This window comes from Orcinus orca, chromosome 15, assembly GCF_937001465.1.
Source record: "Orcinus orca chromosome 15, mOrcOrc1.1, whole genome shotgun sequence".
NCBI lineage: Eukaryota > Metazoa > Chordata > Mammalia > Artiodactyla > Delphinidae > Orcinus > Orcinus orca.
Window position 1 is genome coordinate 79816489 of NC_064573.1, and position 19561 is coordinate 79836049.

General features: G+C 45.9%; 1 protein-coding gene across 5 annotated transcripts in view; it reads right to left on the reverse strand.

Annotated features, from left to right (window-relative positions):
* The window catches only part of CIT (citron rho-interacting serine/threonine kinase), a 171901-nt gene that overhangs the window by 54942 nt on the left and 97398 nt on the right, over nucleotides 1-19561 (reverse strand). For 4 of the 5 annotated variants that reach the window (XM_033399980.2, XM_004276745.4, XM_033399979.2 and 1 more), the window contains exons 16-22: nucleotides 19405-19458; nucleotides 16228-16368; nucleotides 14032-14157; nucleotides 10604-10699; nucleotides 6194-6310; nucleotides 5110-5219; nucleotides 3940-4114 (exon numbers count right to left, since the gene is read on the reverse strand). In XM_033399980.2, the coding sequence (XP_033255871.1) occupies nucleotides 3940-4114; nucleotides 5110-5219; nucleotides 6194-6310; nucleotides 10604-10699; nucleotides 14032-14157; nucleotides 16228-16368; nucleotides 19405-19458 (819 nt within the window). The remainder of the gene's footprint in view (nucleotides 1-3939; nucleotides 4115-5109; nucleotides 5220-6193; nucleotides 6311-10603; nucleotides 10700-14031; nucleotides 14158-16227; nucleotides 16369-19404; nucleotides 19459-19561) is intronic. The other variant, XM_033399983.2, reaches the window with a different exon arrangement.

Consider the following 19561-nt stretch of genomic DNA (forward strand, 5'->3'; position numbering starts at 1 on the left):
TGGGCATCTGAATTACACAGACAGACCACTGGCCACGACAGGGGACAGGAGAGGAAGGGCCAATCTGAGGATAAGGGTAAGAAATTCACCCTTGACACGTTGAACGTGAGCTGCAAGGGAGACATCTGAGTGGAGGTGTCCAGTGTCTACTGGGACAACAGGTCAGAAACTCAAGAGACAGGTCTGGGCGGGTCGGCTGGATCTGGGAGCCCTTAACAAGTCCACGGCAGCCGAAGCCAAGGCTATGATCTCTCTCTAGTGAGGATGACGAGGAGGACAATGGCTGCGGCGGTGGCGACGATGATGTGACAGCAGCAGGTGCAGTACCCATGTACAGCGTGCCAGGCACTGTCTTCACCCATTTCATCTTCCTAACAACCCAACAAGGATGGTATGACTATGACCTCTATTTTACAGACAAGCAAACTGCGGCCCCGAGAGATTCAGGAACTGAGAAGACATCACACAGCTAAAAAGTGGCAGGGTTAACTACTTACTGTTGGTCTTATTAAAAGGCCAGCAGTCGGAGGAGGCTGCGACTCTGCTAGCATGCCTGAAAACTCCCAAGGCCACTTGGCAAAACAATGAGAGGCCGGTGACATCACTGTCACACTTCAGGAGGAAGTTGGGGAGCAGAATGCTGTCCGATGCAGGAAGAACCCAGGGGCCCTGAGCCACACACGCTGCTGGAAAACTGCTAACACTGCACCCGCAGGCTGGGGGGAAGGACGCCCAGGACCTTTGCAGGTGGGTCAAACCCGAGGCTGAGGCCTCTACCCTCAATCTCAATGGCAGCAGGTGGCAAAGAGAAGGCGGACCGCCTGGCTAGATTTAAAGCTAAACTCCAGGAGAAAATATGTGCAAACAAAGTGACTGACAAGGGACTAATCTCCAAAATATACAAACAGCTCATGCAGCTCAACGTCAAAAAAACAATCAACCGAATCAAACAATGGGCAGAAGATCTAAACAGACATTTCTCCAAAGATGGCCAAAAAGCACATGAAAAGATGCTCAACATGGCTAATTATTAGAGAAATGCAAATCAAAACTACAGTGAGGGGCTTCCCTGGTGGCGCAGTGGTTGGGAGTCCGCCTGCCAACGCAGGGGACACGGGTTCGTGCCCCGGTCCGGGAGGATCCCACGTGCCGCGGAGGGGCTGGGCCCATGAGCCATGGCCGCTGGGCCTGCGCGTCTGGAGCCTGTGCTCCACAACGGGAGAGGCCACAGCAGTGAGAGGCCCATGTACCGCAAAAAAAAAAAAAAAAAAAAAAAAAAAACTACAGTGAGGTATCACCTCATACGGGTGAGAATGGCCACCATCAAAAAATCTACAAACAATAACTGCTGGGGAGGGTGTGGAGAAAAGTGAACCCTCCTGCACTGTTGGTGGGAATGTAAATTGGTGCAGCCACTATGGAGAACAGTATGGAGGTTCCTTAAAAAGCTAAAAATAGGGCTTCCTGGGTGGCGCAGTGGTTGAGAGTCCGCCTGCCGATGCAGGGGACACGGGTTCCTGCCCTGGTCCGGGAAGATCCCACATGCCGCGGAGCAGCTGGGCCCGTGAGCCATGGCCGCTGAGCCTGCGCATCCGGAGCCTGTGCTCTGCAACGGGAGAGGTCACAACAGTGAGAGGCCTGTGTACCACAAAAAAAAAAAAAAAAAAAAAACTAAAAATAGAGCTACCATGTGATCCAGCAATCCCACTCCTGGGCATATACCTGGGGAAAACCATAATTCGGAAAGACACATGCACCCCAATATTCATTGCGGCACTATTTACAATAGCCAGGACATGGAAGCAACCTAAATGCCCATCGACAGAGGATTGGATAAAGAAGATGTGGTACATATATACAATGGAATATTACTCAGCCACAAAAGAGAAAAAATAATGTCATTTTCAGCAACATGGATAGACCTAGAGATTGTCATACTAGTGAAGTAAGTCAGAGAAAGACAAATATCATATGATATCACTTATATGTGGAATCTAAAAAGAATGGTACAAATGAACTTATTTACAAAACAGAAATAGACTCACAGATGTAGAAAACAAACTTATGGTTACCGGGGAGGGGGAAAGGGGGAGAGGGATAAATTGGGAGATTTGGGACTGACATATACACACTACTATACATAAAATAGATAACTAATAAGGACCTACTATAGAGCACAGGGAACTCTACTCAATACTCTGTAATGATCTGTATGGGAAAAGAATCTAAAAAAAGAGTAGCTATACATGTATGTATAACTCGTTCACTTTGCTGTACAGCAGAAACTAACACAGCATTGTAAATCAACTATACTCCCATAAAAATTTTAAAATAAATAAATAAATAAAGCTAAACTCCAGACTCCCCTGGAGCATATACAGCCCTGAGCCCCTCGGGAAGCATCCTAAATTTCTCCCACCGCCCCTGTGGGGCTGGCTAGACTGACTGGAGAACAAAGCACCACGCCTTCCCTGGGGCAGGTTAATGCCCAGAGGAGCTACAGCCGCAGGGCAGACACACAAGAGAGACATTTGTGGGAAGGGAAAGCAAAAGACAGCCAGCCAGCGTTCCCACGCTCAAAGAAATCTACCCGAGTTATTTACACTCACACTCCTAAGGCTGACACTACGGGGAAGTGTGGTTAAACTTACTGAAGAGTAAAAATACCGCCTGGATTAGAAAAGTAAAACCGCCGCCTAAGGCTTCTGGATAACCTAGAACAATGGCCCTCAAACTCCGGAAGCATAAGCATCACCCAGGGCACTGGTTAAAAATGCAAATCCCTGCTCCTCACCCCCATCCCACCCCATTCCATTCAAAAAGCTGAGGGAGGAAGCCGCCCAGGAATCTGCATTTCAACACACAGGCCATGTGGTCCTAACAGAGAGGGGTCCACACCTTGACAACTCCTGCCCTTGGGAGAAGTGGCCTCATTTTAATACTCCAGTACAAATGAAGACATTCCTAAGCGTCAGAATTCAAGGTTTGGTCCTTAACTAAAGACTGTCTGCTTAATGGTCTTTGCCTTAAGAGAGATCATCTCCACTTTGAAGAATTCCATCACAAATATTTGAGCCCAGTGTCTCTACGCCCAGCCGGGATGTCCCACTTCCAAGGACCACCCTCCTGAACTCCGGTCCTGCCTCTGCCAGCTAAACCCACCTGCTAGGCTGACAGCCCCCGAGATCAGGGATGAGTCTGTCTTGTCACCACTGTCTATCTGGCTACTAATTAGCACACAGCAGTCATTTGATAAAGACACAGTGAGCCATGTCAAGTCACAGCTTCAGTCACAACCAAATGTGTGGTATTTCCCTCCCCAAACCTGGCTGTTCTTCCCAGCGTCCTTATATTGGGTTGGCCAAAAAGTTCATTCGGGTTTTTCCATCTTACGTAAAAACCCAGACGAACTTTTTGGCCAACCCAATACCTCTGAAGCAAATCACCTTCCATCAGACAAACCTAGAGTTTAGATTTCTCTTTTAGGCTCCCACTGTCATGGGGCGGGGGGGGGGGGGGGGGGGGGGCGCTCTGTCACTGTCATTAAGCCGTACTATGTGCTAAACTCCGTGCATGGACACAGTCATGTGACCCTCGATGAATCAGGATACAGGAGGAATCACTTTGCCCCCATTTGAAGATGCACCAATTTATGTCATCCTCACGTGACCCCATGATGGAGATATGTTTTCATGGCCGTTTTACAGATGAGGAAACTCAAGCACAGAGGCGGTAGGGTAGCCTGCCCGACCCGAGGTTACCAAACTCCTAAAAAGGGGAAGTGGAATTCTAACGCAGACCCCCATGGCCCTGTCTGTACTCTTCACCACCACACACAATGGCTCTCACGTAAGTACCGATTTGTGCTTGACACTTGGACGATTGGGGGCCCCTGGGTCCTCCAACAAATAGCCTCGGGAGATCACCCCTCACTCTCACCTCCCTCAGCCTGGTCTCCAGCTCCAGCAGACGATTCTTGTCGCTGTGGTCTTGGTGGCTGATTTTTTCCAGCTGCTCCTCCAGCTTCCGGTTCTGGGCCTCCAGTTTCCCAGCCTGTGTCTCCAGGTAAAACTTCTGCTGCCTGAGTTCTGAAATCATTTCTTCCTGGGCCTTCCTGGTGGGGGTGGTGGGAGGAGCCAAGCAAAATCACAGTCTCGTTAGAGGTGAGCATGTCCCCGCAGAAGGACGGGCAGAAGCGGAGCGAGAGGTGCATCTGAGCAAGTGGACCACACTCGTTCCCAGGTTAGCACCGCCCTGACCCGGCCTCGTGTGCGTGGCCCCAGCATGGGGACCTGGGGCCCATTTAGTCCCCACCGCTCAGAGTCCCTCGTCAATGGGATTCAGTATGGTCAAGGGGGATGCAAGAGATACTATCATTTCACTCCTTTGGTAGACCTTTTTATTTTTCCAGTCTGTAGAGGAGAGCAGAAAGGGCCTCCTGAGAGTACAGGAGCACCCTGACGACTCACTAAGACAGGCCCTGGGGAAGAGAGGGCGGTGAGGAGAAAGAATGCTACTCCTTCTACTTCTCTGTTGACCTTGCTCACCTCTTCACCAGGCCGCTCAGAAGCTGGAATGACTCAAAGATCGGACAGCGGCCTACCAAGCTGGTTTAAACTAAGATGGGAATGTTTAAGATCTCTTAAGGAGATTGTAATTCTTTGGGGGAAAAGATTAAGATCAAAGTGCTCCGGGAACACAGGAGAGTCCTTGCCAAACCCCAAAACTCACCCCCCAAGGGCCCAACTTCACAACAGCGAAATGGATGGCCCAGTTGGGCACACCCGAGATCACCTCTGGCTAATTGCAGGAGGCGAGTCTGGGGAACGAGGTCTCCAGAAGCAAACTGTAAATTACCTCATTAGAGAGAGCAAAACACTCTGTGATGGGATGGTAACTTCAAGCATGTAAGAAAACGCAGCTCAAAAGAGAGGGCCAGTAGAGTGAGACCACTTCAGAGAGGGCAAAATGACGTAAGTATACGGAGGCTGGGCCCCGCCACAGGAGTCGTTAAATCCACTCCTGCTCCGCCGACAGAAGAACAGAGTTTGTGCCCAGGAGAGAAGACCAAAGCGGAATCAAGCACACAGTTAGAATCTGAACACTTACATGTTCCTCTGGGTAAAGAGACTGCTGTTTGCCGCAAGTTTATTGGCTTCCGACAGTTCCACTATCCTCTGTTCCAGGGATCTGATCTTGGAATCCATGGCGTTGATCATCTGAAACACGGGGAATCTTTGGAACCTCACACACAGACGGTAACACCGGAATGAGAGGGAAGTGGGCCACGTGAGGAAAAGTGTCATGTGAAAGGCAGGCCATCGGACCAGAGACTCAACTAGCCTGTACCCTGAGGAGCGTAGATCTCACTGCTCCAACGATGGCACTCATTTGTTTTATCAAACGGAGACTGCATATCCCCTCACTAGCTAAGGGGCCTGCAGTAAGCACATGCGGGAGGACCTCTTGAGGAACCTGGCATTCTGTGAGTTGACAGGCCTCGTGAAATCCCCGTGTCGTCCACATGCGCCCTGAGCCTGCCACAGCCTCTAAACTTGCATCTGCAAGTTCCTATTTCTCATCACCCACGAGCTTGTCATTCTCTGGGTGATTCCTTCTCACCCAGCCCCTACTGTCCTAGATTCTCTGCATCAAAGCTTCCCCAACTTAATGAATCATAAGAATTGGCCAGGGCAGGAAAGGGGCGGGGGGGGGGGGTGCTGGTTCAAAATATTACTTCCCAGGACCCTCCTTTAGAGATTCTGTTGTGAAAAGTCTCGGTAGGGTCTGAGATAATAAGTAGATTAACAAGCATAACAGGGGAAACTCTTAAGCTGCAAGTTTCTGAAACATCTGCCTATACAGATTTGAAAGGAAACGAGATGCCTAAGGGAGGCCACAGGCCACCAGGCACTTCGTCGGGGAGGTGGCGGGGGGTTGCTGTGTTGAAAGACAGGGTTCTAGTTGACGCAGGTCAGCGTGAATTCTTAGAGAAGGGCGTGAAGGGCAAAACTGGCCACCCTGAGCCACCACTGCCGCTGCTTTTAAGAGAAAGGGTTGCAGAGAGAACTTTCTGTTAGCAGCAGACTCCATGGGATAAAACAGACCAAATGGACTCTTCCCTGGTGGGGGACTCCTGGCGTGGTTCACACACCCTCCCTTGGAAACGGGCTTTGTGATTCTGTCTACCTACCGCCTTCTGCTCGCTGAGAATCTTGCCTTTCTCGTGGGCCTCCTCTTCGTGTCTCTGCATCAGATTCTCCAAAGTCTCCTTGTCGGCTAGGTCTTTCTTTATCTGATTGTCCAACACCTGAGGAAAAACAAAAGGAGAAGTTAGTGTCTGGCAGACTAACCAGAGGCACTGGAGAAACACAGGGAAGGAGGGGAAAAGCAGTGGAGAAGCCACGCTGCCCCAACTCCGGGGCAGAGTGAGGGAGCGGGGGTCTATCAGCCAGGATGAGATTCAGAAGTATGACCATCAAATGGCAAGTAACCAGAGGACGTGAACTAAGAACTTATTTTTAAATCAGCAGCCAAAATGACCTGAGAGGTATAGCCAAAGGGGAGGTGGACTCCAGAATGAGAGGGGAAAAAAAAGATCTCTCTAGAGATCTTACGATTTGCAGCTATTACCTAGGGGCACTGTTATCGTAGTCAATGCGCCAGTAGTTTTCAGAACACTGCTTGCTCTTAATTTGTACAAAATTAATCTCGTTATCTCCAGGCTGTGTGTGGAGGGATGGAAAGCTGAAGACCGAGGAAGTCTGTGTGACCAAGGCTGACGTTCAGAAACAGCCAGGGACGAGTGGATTCTGCCCACCGATAAAGTAGGTGGGGAGTCAATAGACTGAAGAGACAGCATAAAGGAAAGCGGAAAAAAAAAAAAAAGCCTCTTTCCTCCGTTCTTTCCTCTGATCCAGCTGGGGGTGAAAATAAAAAGTCACTGGAAAGAGAAATCTTTCCCAGGGGAAGAGAAATCATGTGTTCTCAGTGCTGAGAATGCCACTGTAAGCACCTACTGTTCCCAAGAGGAAAAAATAAAACAGTAATGGTGTCACCATCCACCAGCTTGATCTAATGTTCTGCGAGGGACACAACAGCCCCACCAGCTGCCAGAACAACTGGTGAAAAAGAGAGGAGAAAAGGAAGGCAACGTCATAACTTGCCAAGCCTTTGACCACGACCCTGTGTTTCTCATCGCTGTGGTTCTCTGAATGATGGCGACTGCATCTGATACTGGGAAGAAAGCCCAAAGAATTGGGGTCACAGATGGGAACTGAAATCTGCCTTTCCCACATTATCTATTGTGATGGGTCCTTCGTAGCTCATGGGGACACAGTCCCTGAAAAGAGCCAATGAACAGGGAGGGGGTCCACATGATAAAGAAAGGAAAGAACAGATTTCAAAGAGGGCTTTAAACTAGAACTGACTGATTGAAAAAAAGAGAGTGAGAGTTGGCGGAGAAGAATAAGAGGTGGAGGACGGGGTCATGGGAGAAGGGACGAACCTCAAGAGGGTAAGTGGCCTGCTCTCCTGGACGTCAGGGCACGATTCTAAAATTATGAACAAGAAAAGGACAGAATCTGGGGTATGATCACAATTATTACCAAAATGGCCTCACAGGGGACGGAACAGGAACACAAAGCAGGGCAGACTAAAAAGAAATGGTTTCATAAAGATGCCAGGAGGGAAGACAGAAGAAAACAGATCTCTCCCTAACGTTCTCTAGGATCTATAAAGCCAAGTGCTTGCCATCTAGACGGTAGCAGAGACCACTTAATGTCTAGACCAGGAATGCCCTTTTTTTATGCAGTGCTAAAGCAATGAAGCACATTTTCAGGATGACTCTGCTCAAACTAAGACCTCCACTTTGGCAGTGGTGGATACCAACATAGGTAAGTGGGAGCCACAAGGAACAAGCCTTTCTCAAGGACGTACACATCCCGGCTTTGAGTGGGTTAAACTGACAGGAGGATGAACAAGAAGATGCATGGGAGGGAAGCAAGGAATTTGTTTGAAATGAGAGATTCCACTGTAGACATTTATATCAATTGAAGGTATCGATAGAACATGGCTTTTTGACAGAAAAGTCAATATACTGACCCAAATTACAGAATGAACTTGCAAAGGTGATTTTCATCATGCAAAGATACCAGTGGACTACTGTATACATTCTCATAATTTTCTGAAAGTCAGTTTATCTCAAGGATAAAAGTCTGGACACCAAAAAGGATTGGTAGATAAATGCACTAAAGTAGAGTGTCACACTAAAACACAGTGTGGTCCCTTCTGGGTTATTTTCCTGGTATTTCTTTCAATGAAAAATAACCAAAAGTAGCACGAGGGGTAAAAGAAAGAAAGTGTCAGGGTAGTGATGGTGAAGATGCTGTCTGAACACGTACATGTGTGGTTCTCCAGAAAAGGAACAGCCAACTCTTTGAGAATACCAACCAAACCAATAACATGATCATCACAAAAATTAAAAGCCTCCTTCACTGTCTGACTTGGAAGGGAAAGAGACAATATTTGAGATGGTAATGAACAATGTCTGATTCTCAAGAACGTAAGAATTAAAGGCTCAGTCCAAAATCATAATGAAAATGTGATGTGATTTCAAAAGGAAATAGGCTAGCAGTCATTTCTGATCACTGAACTTATTAATAATAACTGAATTGAAATAATAATTTCAGTAAGTAAAATAATAATTGAATTTATTATTTTATATGATAGGCTGGACTATTTAGGCCAGTTCTTCTATGAACAATGATTTAAAATGCTAGATACAATATGGAAAACATTTTCCAAAAGCACCTAAACGTTGGCAAGAGAGTAAGAAATTAGACTAAAATCTAAGTGAAAGCAAAAACCCAGCTATTTTGAACTTGAGGCATTTGCTGAACCAGATAAACTTGAGCTTCATTTTTAATTGCCTCAAAGGGTAAGAAGACAAAGAAGTCAAAGCCCAGAGCCACCCACAAGGTGGGCACACATTTTCATTCAAGGCCTCAAAGAATTCTCATTATTAATTTTCCAAGGAAAACGAGCAGCGGACCAGGCACACGAAAAAGAGAGACACCATGGAAAAGAGCCAAGAGAAACAACAGAGTAGAAACAGACCTTCAGATACTGGAATCATCAGATACAGATCATAAAACAACTATGCTGATGCGTTTAAAGAAGCAGAAGATAAGCTTCAAATCAATGCAGCAAATAGAAAGTTATTGACTTAAATAATCTAGTAAACTTGGGGAAGAACCAAACAGAATGTCAAGAAACAAATAGATACAATAACTGAAATTTAAAACTCAATGGATGGGGACTTCCCTGGTGGCACAGTGGTTAAGAATCCACCTGCCAATGCAGGAGACACGGGTTCGGGCCCTGGTCTGGCAAGATCTCACATGTCACGGAGCAACTAAGCCCGTGCGCCACAACTACTGAGCCTGTACTCTAGAGCCTGCGAGCCACAACTACTGAAGCCCCTGTGCCTAGAGCCTGTGCTCCACAACAAGAGAAGCCACTGCAATGAGAAGCCCGCTCGCCACAACTTGAGAGAAGCCCATGCGCAGCAACAAAGACCCAACACGGCCAAAAATTAATTAATTAATTAATTTTAAAATACCTCAGTGGATGGGTTTAACAGCAAATTAGACAGGTAAGGATTAGTACACTGGAAAATCAGTTAGAGCTTAACCAGAATGTAGCACCAAAAGACAAGGAAATGGAAAATACAAAAAAAAAAAAAGATAGATTGGTGGTAATCTAACACGTCTAATCAAATTCTCATAAAGGAATTAAAGAGAGAAGGGGAAGAGACAATACTTGAGATATAACAACCAATAATTTTACAGAACTGATTTTTTTAAATATATACATATGTTCCAAAGTCCAGCATATCTCAAGGAGGATAAATAAAAATAACTCTACATCTAGACACATCACAGTAGAACTTCAGAAAATTAAAGATAAAACAAAGTTTTAAAAGAAAAAAGAAAGACTGCTTTTAAAGAAAGCAACTGTTAGACTGACAGCTGACCATCAACTGCAATAATAAAAGCCAAACGTCAATGGAATGATATCTTCAAAAAGTATTAAAAGAAATAACTGCCAACCTAGAATTCTATCCCCAGTCAAAACATCTTTCAAGAACAAGGATGAAATACAGACATTTTCAGACACACAAAACAGAGAGCCTGGCACCAGCAGACCTTCACTAAAGAAAGTCCTCAAGGATATACTTTATAAAAAAAGGAAAAGAATTCCAGGTCTAAGATGCAAGAAGGAAATTAAAAGCAAGGAGATGGTGAATCTCTCTAAATCTAAATTATCATGGACTCAGTGACAGTGGATCAAAAAACATTTTAAAGATGGAATTGAGACACATGATGATCACATTTTCTTAAATAATAAACTATTTTTGAACTTCTGATATCCAATCCGCCCCAAGGATAACACCCCAAGACCTCCCACCATGGCCTGAGGACAGCATTTACCACGGAGAGTCCTCTATTCTAGCAAGAAGTGGCCCGAAGTGCCTGGGAAGAGAAAGGAACTACATGGTGCTATAGGAGGAAGGGCAGGGAAGACTGTAAAGTGTCTTTACTTTAATTTTTTCCTCGTAGTGCTGTTCTTTCTGTTTCAGGTGCACCTCCAGGTGCTGGGCTGAGACCTGGGCTTCTCGGTGCTTCTCCTCCAGTTCCTGGACACAAAAGAACAGACGGTCAGGTGTGCGAGGGAAGGACGGAGCCGATGCATGTTAGACGTTCACAGGAGACACCACTTTGGCACAGGCACCAAAGGCAACAGGCATCTGTTTCTTCGTGACTAGCCCTTAAGGCTCTTGGGAGAGGAAACCACCACCAAGCCCTGGCCCTGGGTTTTCCAGCTCCGAGTATTCACACACACAAACACATGGCTGGTGGGCTGGGACCAGAAATCTGTCAGTGCGACAGGTCAAACAAAGGCAGCTCTTCATCTCTGCCTAGAGAAGTGAGAGTGACGAGGCAACACAACTTGAAAATTCATTACAGCACAAAGCCCCTGACCACTGTCTTGACGGCCTTAAATGAGGAAAGTAATGTCAATTTAAGTTTTAAGTTAATTTATTATGAGGATAAAAAAAAATTTTGTATTTTCCTCATTAACAAAATGATTGCTCAGGAACCCTAGCGAAGAAGGAAAACTAATATAACAATTCAAACACTTTCAGTTTTGAATGATTATTTTAACTGTCTGGTAATATGGAGCATGTGAATATCTGGAGGTGTTCATATGATATCATGTTTATATGAAGTTTACATGATATAATGCAAATGGGAACAAGGCAGAACATAAAATTCACTAAAAATGACATAAACGTGTACACATACATTGAAGATAGGAAGAGAACGTGGAGTAATATAAATAGCTCAAATGTAATGTCCTCTTCATTCTCTTATCAAGATTTCTGCTTTCAAACAAAATTGTAATTCATTTGGAAATTATACCAATTCATTTGCCAACGTATTATAAACTGATCTATAAAAGGCAGCATTCAACTCACCAAAACATTCTCTAAATGAAGCTATCTGCGTTTACATTAATTCTTATGAATCTGGACCCATTAGTTAATTACTAATATCAAAAGTCATTACTCCAAGTTTTCATCTCTTCATACTATCTTGAAATTTTCCTTTGAAATGGAAATAATTATGAGAATTTTGAAGAACGAGGAAATTATACAGGATATGCCCATAAAATGGAGAAAAGAATAATTTTAGATTCACACACACATGAAATGTTACTGATTAAGCTTTTGAAATTCTAAAGTCTGCAAGCATTTGACTTTGCTTTGGGGGCCAGTAAAGTATTCAATGTTAAGACCAGGTGCACAAGATCTACTGCAAGCTAACAGATGTTATCTTGAAAAGTTGAATGTAAACAGGATTTTTAGTAATAAAAACATACTTTAAGGGCTTTATGTATATTAAAGGGTCCCTGACAATGAGGTCTTTTATTAAAGCAAAAGACTCTGCTATGAGAACCCCAATTAGCTGTTTTGAAAGTTCTTATCAGAATAGCAAATATTTTAATGCAAATGATATTTGGGATGTGTTTCCAAGCATCATCGTTATGTAACAGTATTAAGGACCCCTCCTTGCCCATATCCCAGATACTTCACAACCTAAGCACCAGGTTCTTGAGCAAAAGGCACCTTCCGATAAACGAAGTCACAACCACAAAGGTACTCGGACAGGTGGCAAGATACACTTGGAAAAAGAAATCTGCCTACTTTTTCTTTATTTTAGAAATCACTTGATAATCGTCTTGTCTTAGTTTCAGTCCTCCTAAGATAGCACAGGAATGGAAATCAATCTGAAAACAGGTCAAAAACTCAGATTCCTGAGACTGACAACCTTAAGACCAAATTTCCGGTCTACTTATGCATGGGAGTTTACAACATATAATCCAGGAATGCAGAACTCTACACTCCCACATTTTAATTGGCAAGTGAACCTTGGAAAAGCAGACATTCTAAAACCTGACTTCTTGACAGTTTGGCATTTTTTGTTGTTGTTGTCATTTTTTAAAACGTTATCTTCTCTACATGTGTTGGATCAGATTCTTCAGTCCTATTATGCAAACAGTACTGTTTGCTGCTCTATTCCCAGCTCCTAGAACAGTGCCTGGCACATAGTAGAAGCTCATTAAATATTTGTTGAATGAATGAATGAACACATCACCATTAAACAGAGAAACAGTTTGCAACCACAAGACTTAACCACGTCGTTTGCACCAAGCAAGGGGGTAGCAGTGGTGGAATCTCAGTGGGAATTCATTTGACTCACAGTAAAATTCACACATTTGACAATTGCCAAGAGATACTTGGATGATGGAACAAGAGAACAGAAAGGATAGACTGACAATCACATTTGCCTTTGTGTGCAGACATTATCTATAAAGACTGTGTGTCAGAGCAAAACAATTTAACCGGTTTCTCTTTTCACCTGTGCGTTCAAGAGTGCCCACACGACTCACGAATATAGACAAACAGAAATGTGACGTTTTGAAGGGTTGGGTTTTCTTTTTTTTTTTTTTTGGTATTAAGTATATAGGCCTATAAGTCGGTCATTCTTGAGTTCATATAGTTGCTGGTGACTCGTTTCCCAGAAGTGACGCAGAGGGAGAGACAGAGAGAGGGAGGTGGAAAGCACCCCGCTCACCACCTTGTCTCTTTCTGGTGCAGAGGAATGCCCGACTACTCCAGAGTCAGTCCTCGGGGCAGGGAGGAAAGGGCTACAAACAGGCTCCCCAAAGTGGCATCAAATTCTTGGTTTGGGGACTGAAATCCAAGGAGAATCCTTTAAAGGTTCACCTGCCTTTCACCCTGGCAAGAGCAAAACTTTGACACGTCGGCAAGCACCACCCGAGCCTTCCTTGATTAAGTTAATTTGGTCGTCAGAGCCGAAAACAAAATCATCGTGGTTACAAACCTAAAAAACGATCTGCTACCTCTAAGGAAAGTGAAAATAATAATAATATTAAGCACCAACTGGAGCAGAGAAAGTGAGTGGGTGAACACGGATCTATGACAAATGCTACTCCGAAAAAATCTGCGTGACTAATTTCTTTCCTCTGCAAAACCAAGAATCTGGGTGTCGGTCTTAAAGCCCTGAATCCCTACACCTTTTTCAAACGGGCATTTGCAACTTTAATGGCCATACAAAACTCTGCTGATAGAAGTACGTAAATGCTCCTGTAAAAATGTATCGGAAATGACAGCGTGTGCACGTTCGCGTTTTTAAAAGTCAGGCAGTAGCAAACAGAGCAAAAAAAAATCATACTGATGGATCTGTTACCATTGCTGAAATGTCCAGCCTGTGGTTACTCGTGCTAGTCTCTGACGTGGCGTCCGCTAAAACCACTTCCTCTTAATTCACCTGCCTGGCGATAACCTCCCCTGTGACGGTGGTTGGTTCTTCTGTTGACCCCCTTCCCTCTACAACCTCTAACCTGTTATCTTTGAACTTGTCAACTTTGGTTCCTGCTCACCAGAATTTTATCAGCCATCTGCTGGATCTGTTGGGACTTTGTCTGGATGTCATCCTTCAGTCTGTTTTCTCTACGCTCCATGGTCTCTAGCCTCTTTACCTTGTTCTCCAGAGAGTGGCGGCGTTCCTGTAGATCGTGAATCAATCAGAGAGTTTTAATGGGGTAACCGCTACGGGCACGACGCCTGCGCCGAGGGAGGGGGCCCTCGGAAAGCGTACGCTCGATGCGGGAAGAGAAGTCTCAGGCACCCGAAGCCATGGTGAGGAAAACAGTTCTGTGATCCGAGGAGTACTTGCTTGTGCAGGTTACAAGAGTGCATTCATTCATTCAAATATTTACCAAGCACCTACTATCTGCAAAGTACCACGCTAGGCATCGTGGAAAATACCGAGAGGAAGCTGACAGAATGCCTGCCCTTGGAAGAGGTAAGATAAACACAAATAAACACGATATGGGTTAAGAGGGCCAGGGCCATGAAGCAAACAGGTACAGAGGGCTGTGGGAGGGTGCAGGCCGGAGGGAGGGCTTTGAACTGAGCAGGTGAGGGGATGTGGACGCTGTGGAGAGGGTCAGGATGTGGGAGGCTGGAGGGGAGAGGGCCGGAGGGGAGTGGGGAAGGCCTTTCAAAAAAAGGCGCAGCAGGGCTTCCCCGGTGGCGCAGTGGTTGAGAGTCCGCCTGCCGATGCAGGGGGCGCGGGTTCGTGCCCCGGTCTGGGAGGATCCCACGTGCCGCGGGGCGGCTGGGCCCGTGAGCCATGGCCGCTGAGCCTGCACGTCGGGAGCCTGTGCTCTGCGACGGGAGAGGCCACGGCGGTGAGAGGCCCGTGTACCGAAAAAAAAGGTGCAGCAGCAGCAGTGCGGAGGTGGCTGAGAGCCAGCGTAGGCCCCAGGTGGAGCGTACAGGGGCTACTGCAAAAGGTGTAATAGCGGAGGAGCTGGAGAAAACGGGAAAGGGGAGCATGTGTGGGGCAAAGGGCTGAGAGTCTCATGCACTTAAGATGTAGGGAAGCCCTGAAAGGTTTGGGATGGGGCAAGGGGTGCTGATGAGCCTGGAGTCTGAGGTCCACGAGTCTGACCCCGTTTGAGCTAGACGGGAGGAAGGTGAGCCTGGAAGCAGAAAGCCGAGAAATTACTACATTCACCCAGCGAAGAGGAAGAGGGCCTACACTCTGGGGAGGCCTTCAGAAATGGCCAGCAGAGGGTGGACGGTGGAGACAGTGTGGGTGTATTTACAGGGCTGAGGGACTCTCGGAATGGCAGGATCCAGGGAGAAGCAGCAGATGATGTCAAGGTGTCAAGCCTGGGGTGACCAGATGGATGAATGGGGGCCCTGACTGGTGCGAGGAAGACTGAGAAGGCAACCCAGCTTGTCGGGGAAGATACTGAGTTCATTCTAGATCGGAGGCACTGTTCAGACACCCAGTCAAGATGTCAGGGGAGCAGTGGGAAATACCTCCTGGATCGTGGGTGAGGCTGGCCCCAAAGAGACGTAGGCAAGTAGGTTCAACGCCAGCACTGCGACGGAGAAGCAGAAGGCCCAGGACAGGGGGGTGGTTAAATCAACTATGACACATCCGTTCCATGGACCCATCACCCAGGCGTCAGGGGAGGTGGAGGGCGGCAAAGGGGAAACGTCCCTTTTTATTCTATGTTCTTCAGTTCTATGTTTTTCACAATGAGAAAACACTCGTGTGTTTCCTGTATAATTATATAATTGGTTTCAACAACAACAACAACAAAGAATTGGACAGAGAGAAGAGGCCCAAAAATGTAGATCTGGGAGTTATCAACGCACACAGGTCACAGCTGAAGCCTCGAAAATTAATATATTATTAACACCGTTGGGGAGAAGGTGAGGAAAAGCAAGGGTACAGAGGGAAGAAAAAGGAACCCTCAGGGATGGCATCACAGTTCATCTACATAAACGTGAATCCTCCCACACGGGCGAACGGGTCAGAGGAAAACAAATAGGAAGGAAAGGTTTTATCAAAACATCTTTCTACTCAGAGCTGCTGTGACAAATCCTTCTCCCCTTTGGGGAAAATGGTCCCAAACCTCTCGGGTTTCAAAGGGACTGGCGGACAGGACAGCAGTTTGGATGAACAGAAGCAGAGAGAGGGTGGTCCCGAGGTTTCTTCCCCTGCACAGCCGGAGGCAGGCACCTCGGGAGCCGGGAGCTGGAGGTCCCCTGCTCACCTCGGCTTCCACCAGCTTCTTCTTGATGCCTTCGGAAGAGTCCTCGCGGTTGTGCAGCTTCTCCAGCTCGCGCTCAGCCCGCTCCTTCGCCTGGCGGATGTTCTGCAGAAGCTCGGTGGCCTCCGTGCTGGCTTTCACGGCCTGAAAGGAGAAGGAACAGGGGAGAGATGGCCCAATTTATCCACGGAAAAAGATGGGGACCATCTCCTAAACAGGAAAAAAAATCGGGTCACACTGAATGGATATTTTTATCCATTTTTCAAAACATATAAACGTTTCATTTTATTCTGTGTTTCGTCTGTCCTAAGGTGCACTTATATATTTTTTTTAACATCGCTGAATTTGGAATGCATCTACGATTAAAATTGATGGTGTTTTTTTCTTTCTTGGGGTACAGAAGATAATGGGGTATCGGACAATCATTAGCATCTTAGGTTCAATGTAACATAATAAATGCAAACAAAAAGGTCTCGGGTTCATCTGCCCAGGTATTAATGTATTTACCCCGGACTGTTAATTGTCTCCCTATTTAATCATCTCATTTGCTGATTTTCCTAAGGGGAATCTGTACTACTTTGACAAGAAAACAAGATAAAAACTATAAACTTTTTTTTCTCAAATAAATACCTATCAAAGGGCATAACCATCACACTGTTCATGGTGACTCGCAAATTCATTTTTAAAGAAAAAACAGTGAACCCTTTTGAAGTTAATTTTTATTTGGGTCTTAACTATACTGCAGCTCTTCCAGCATCACAGTAAAGATCTGAGTGTAAGAAACCAACAACTTCACACTCATTTGCTTTATAGTTTTAAAACGTGAAAACGGCAAGGGAACTCCAACTTCGAGACCAGCACTGTCCAACGTGGGAGCTGCTCCCCACATGTGCCCGGTGAGCACTTGAAACGTGGTTGCTGTGACTGGGAAATTAATTTTTAATTTTACTTAAGTTTAATTCATTTAAAAACTGAAGCAGTGTACTTTTTTTTTTTTTGCGGTATGCGGGCCTCTCACTGTTGTGGCCTCTCCCGTTGCGGAGCACAGGCTCTGGACACGCAGGCTCAGCGGCCATGGCTCATGGGCCCAGCTGCATGTGGGATTTTCCCGGACCGGGGCACGAACCTGCGTCCCCTGCATCGGCAGGTGGACTCTCAACCACTGCACCACCAGGGAAGCCCAGTGTACATGTTTTAATATCACTACATGCTGCAATATTTTGTATATAATGGATTAAGGAAACTATATCATTCAGAGGATTTTCCCTTTTTTAATGTGGCTACTAGAAAACTTAAAATTACATCTGAGGCTGACATGTGTGGGTTGCTTCCCACTTCTACTGGAGAGCAGAGTTCTAGGAGATATGAATCCTCACACAAATTTCTAGCTGAAAGGCTTTCAGTAGTGAGCTCAAGAATAAGTAGGAAGGGGACAGATGAATGGATGCAAAAAATGTGGAATATCCAGGCCATGGAATACTATTCGGCCTCTGAAAAGGAGATCCTGTCACATGCTGTAACATGGATGAACCTCAAAGACACTGTGCTGAGCAAAATGAGCCAGCCACAAAGGACAAATACCGTATGATTCCATCCACAGGAAGCACCTAAAGCAGTCAAAATCATACAAGCAAAGTAGATTGGCAGATGCAAACTGTGATATATAGGATGGATAAACAAGGTCCTACTGTATAGCACAGGGAACTATATTCAATATCCTGTGATAAAACATAATGGAAAAGAATATGGAAAAGAATGTATATATATGTATAACTGAGTCACTTTGCTGTACAGCAGAAAGTAACATGACACTGTAAGTCAACTACACTTCAATAAAATAAATAGAATGAAAAGGAAGGAAGGGGGGAGGGGGAGAGGGAGAGAGAGAGAGAGGAAGGAAGGAGGGAGGGAGGGAAGGAAGGAGGGAAGGAGGGAGGGAGGGAGGGAGGGAGGGAGGGAAGGAAGGAAGGAAGGAAGGAAGGAAGGAAGGAGAGAGGGAGAGAGGGAGGGAGGGAGGGAGGGAGGGAGGGAGGGAGGGAGGGAGGGAGGAAGAAGAAAGGTGGTTACGAAGGGTGGGGGTGGGGAGATTAGCATTTGGCAGGTAGAGAGCTTAAGTTTTGTGAGATGACAAGTTCTCAAGATCTATCTCACAATGTGAATATATCTGACACTAAGGAACTGGACACTCAAAACAAGACAGTAAATGTAGTATGTTTTTAATAACACAATTTAATGTTATATGTTTTTAATAACACAAAAAGAAGGAACTCTTGGGGCTTCCCTGGTGGCGCAGTGCTTGGGAATCTGCCTGCTAATGCAGGGGACATGGGTTAGAGCCCTGGTCTGGGAGGATCCCACATGCCGCGGAGCAACTAGGCCCGTGAGCCACAAGTACTGAGCCTGCGCGTCTGGAGCCTGTGCTCCGCAACAAGACAGGCCGCGATAGTGAGAGGCCCGCGCACCGGGATGAAGAGTGGCCCCCACTTGCCACAACTAGAGAAAGCCCTCGCAAGGAAACAAAGACCCAACACAGCAAAAATAAATAAATAAATTACTAAACTCCTACCCCCAACATCTTAAAAAAAAAAAAAAAAAAAAGAAGGAACTCTTTTAAACACATTCACAAACGTTCTTGACATGAAAGGCCACATTCATCCTGGCCCTTTCTTTAGCATTTCCCGTGTTCACCTAAAGGAAGGGCCCTTTGCACACACTGTGCCCAATGCCATAAACCAAACCCACATCCATCCCCAATCACCTGAGGACTACTGGTCCCTCCAGGTTCCCAATGCACAGGAAGACTGCCGACAGTCTCTGATTGAAAGCTGTCTGGGTCGTGAACAACATAGGCTTCTCCCATGCAAGATGGGGACCTGGTCCCCTGAAGGGAGACGAGACAGCCTCTTGGGTTCTGCTGTAATACAATTAGAGCTTTGACTTGAGAGTCTCACAGAGCTTTGTGGGTTTTTTGTTTGTTTTTTAAACAAACACTGCTTGACATGTCTCAAAAGGAGAAAGTATATTCAGAACTCTTGTATTTTCAGGTAATAACTCACTCTCCCTTCATTTTCCTTGGTGCTGGGTGACTAATTCTCCTTCTTTGATCTCCTGTGCTCCAGGACAAAGCAAGAAGTATGTGGAAATGGGGGTAAGTTCCCCAAAACATCACCTCAGGCTTACCTTTTCCAGCTTCTCTTGGAGCTCCTGAATTTTGAGCTGCTGCTCAGCATTGATCTGTGATTAAAATCCCAGGAAATAAAGCAAAAAAGGCAAATTGGCATTAAGGTCTTGCTACATTTACTGCAGTCCTATTTTCTTGAGGTTTCTGTTGGGGTCT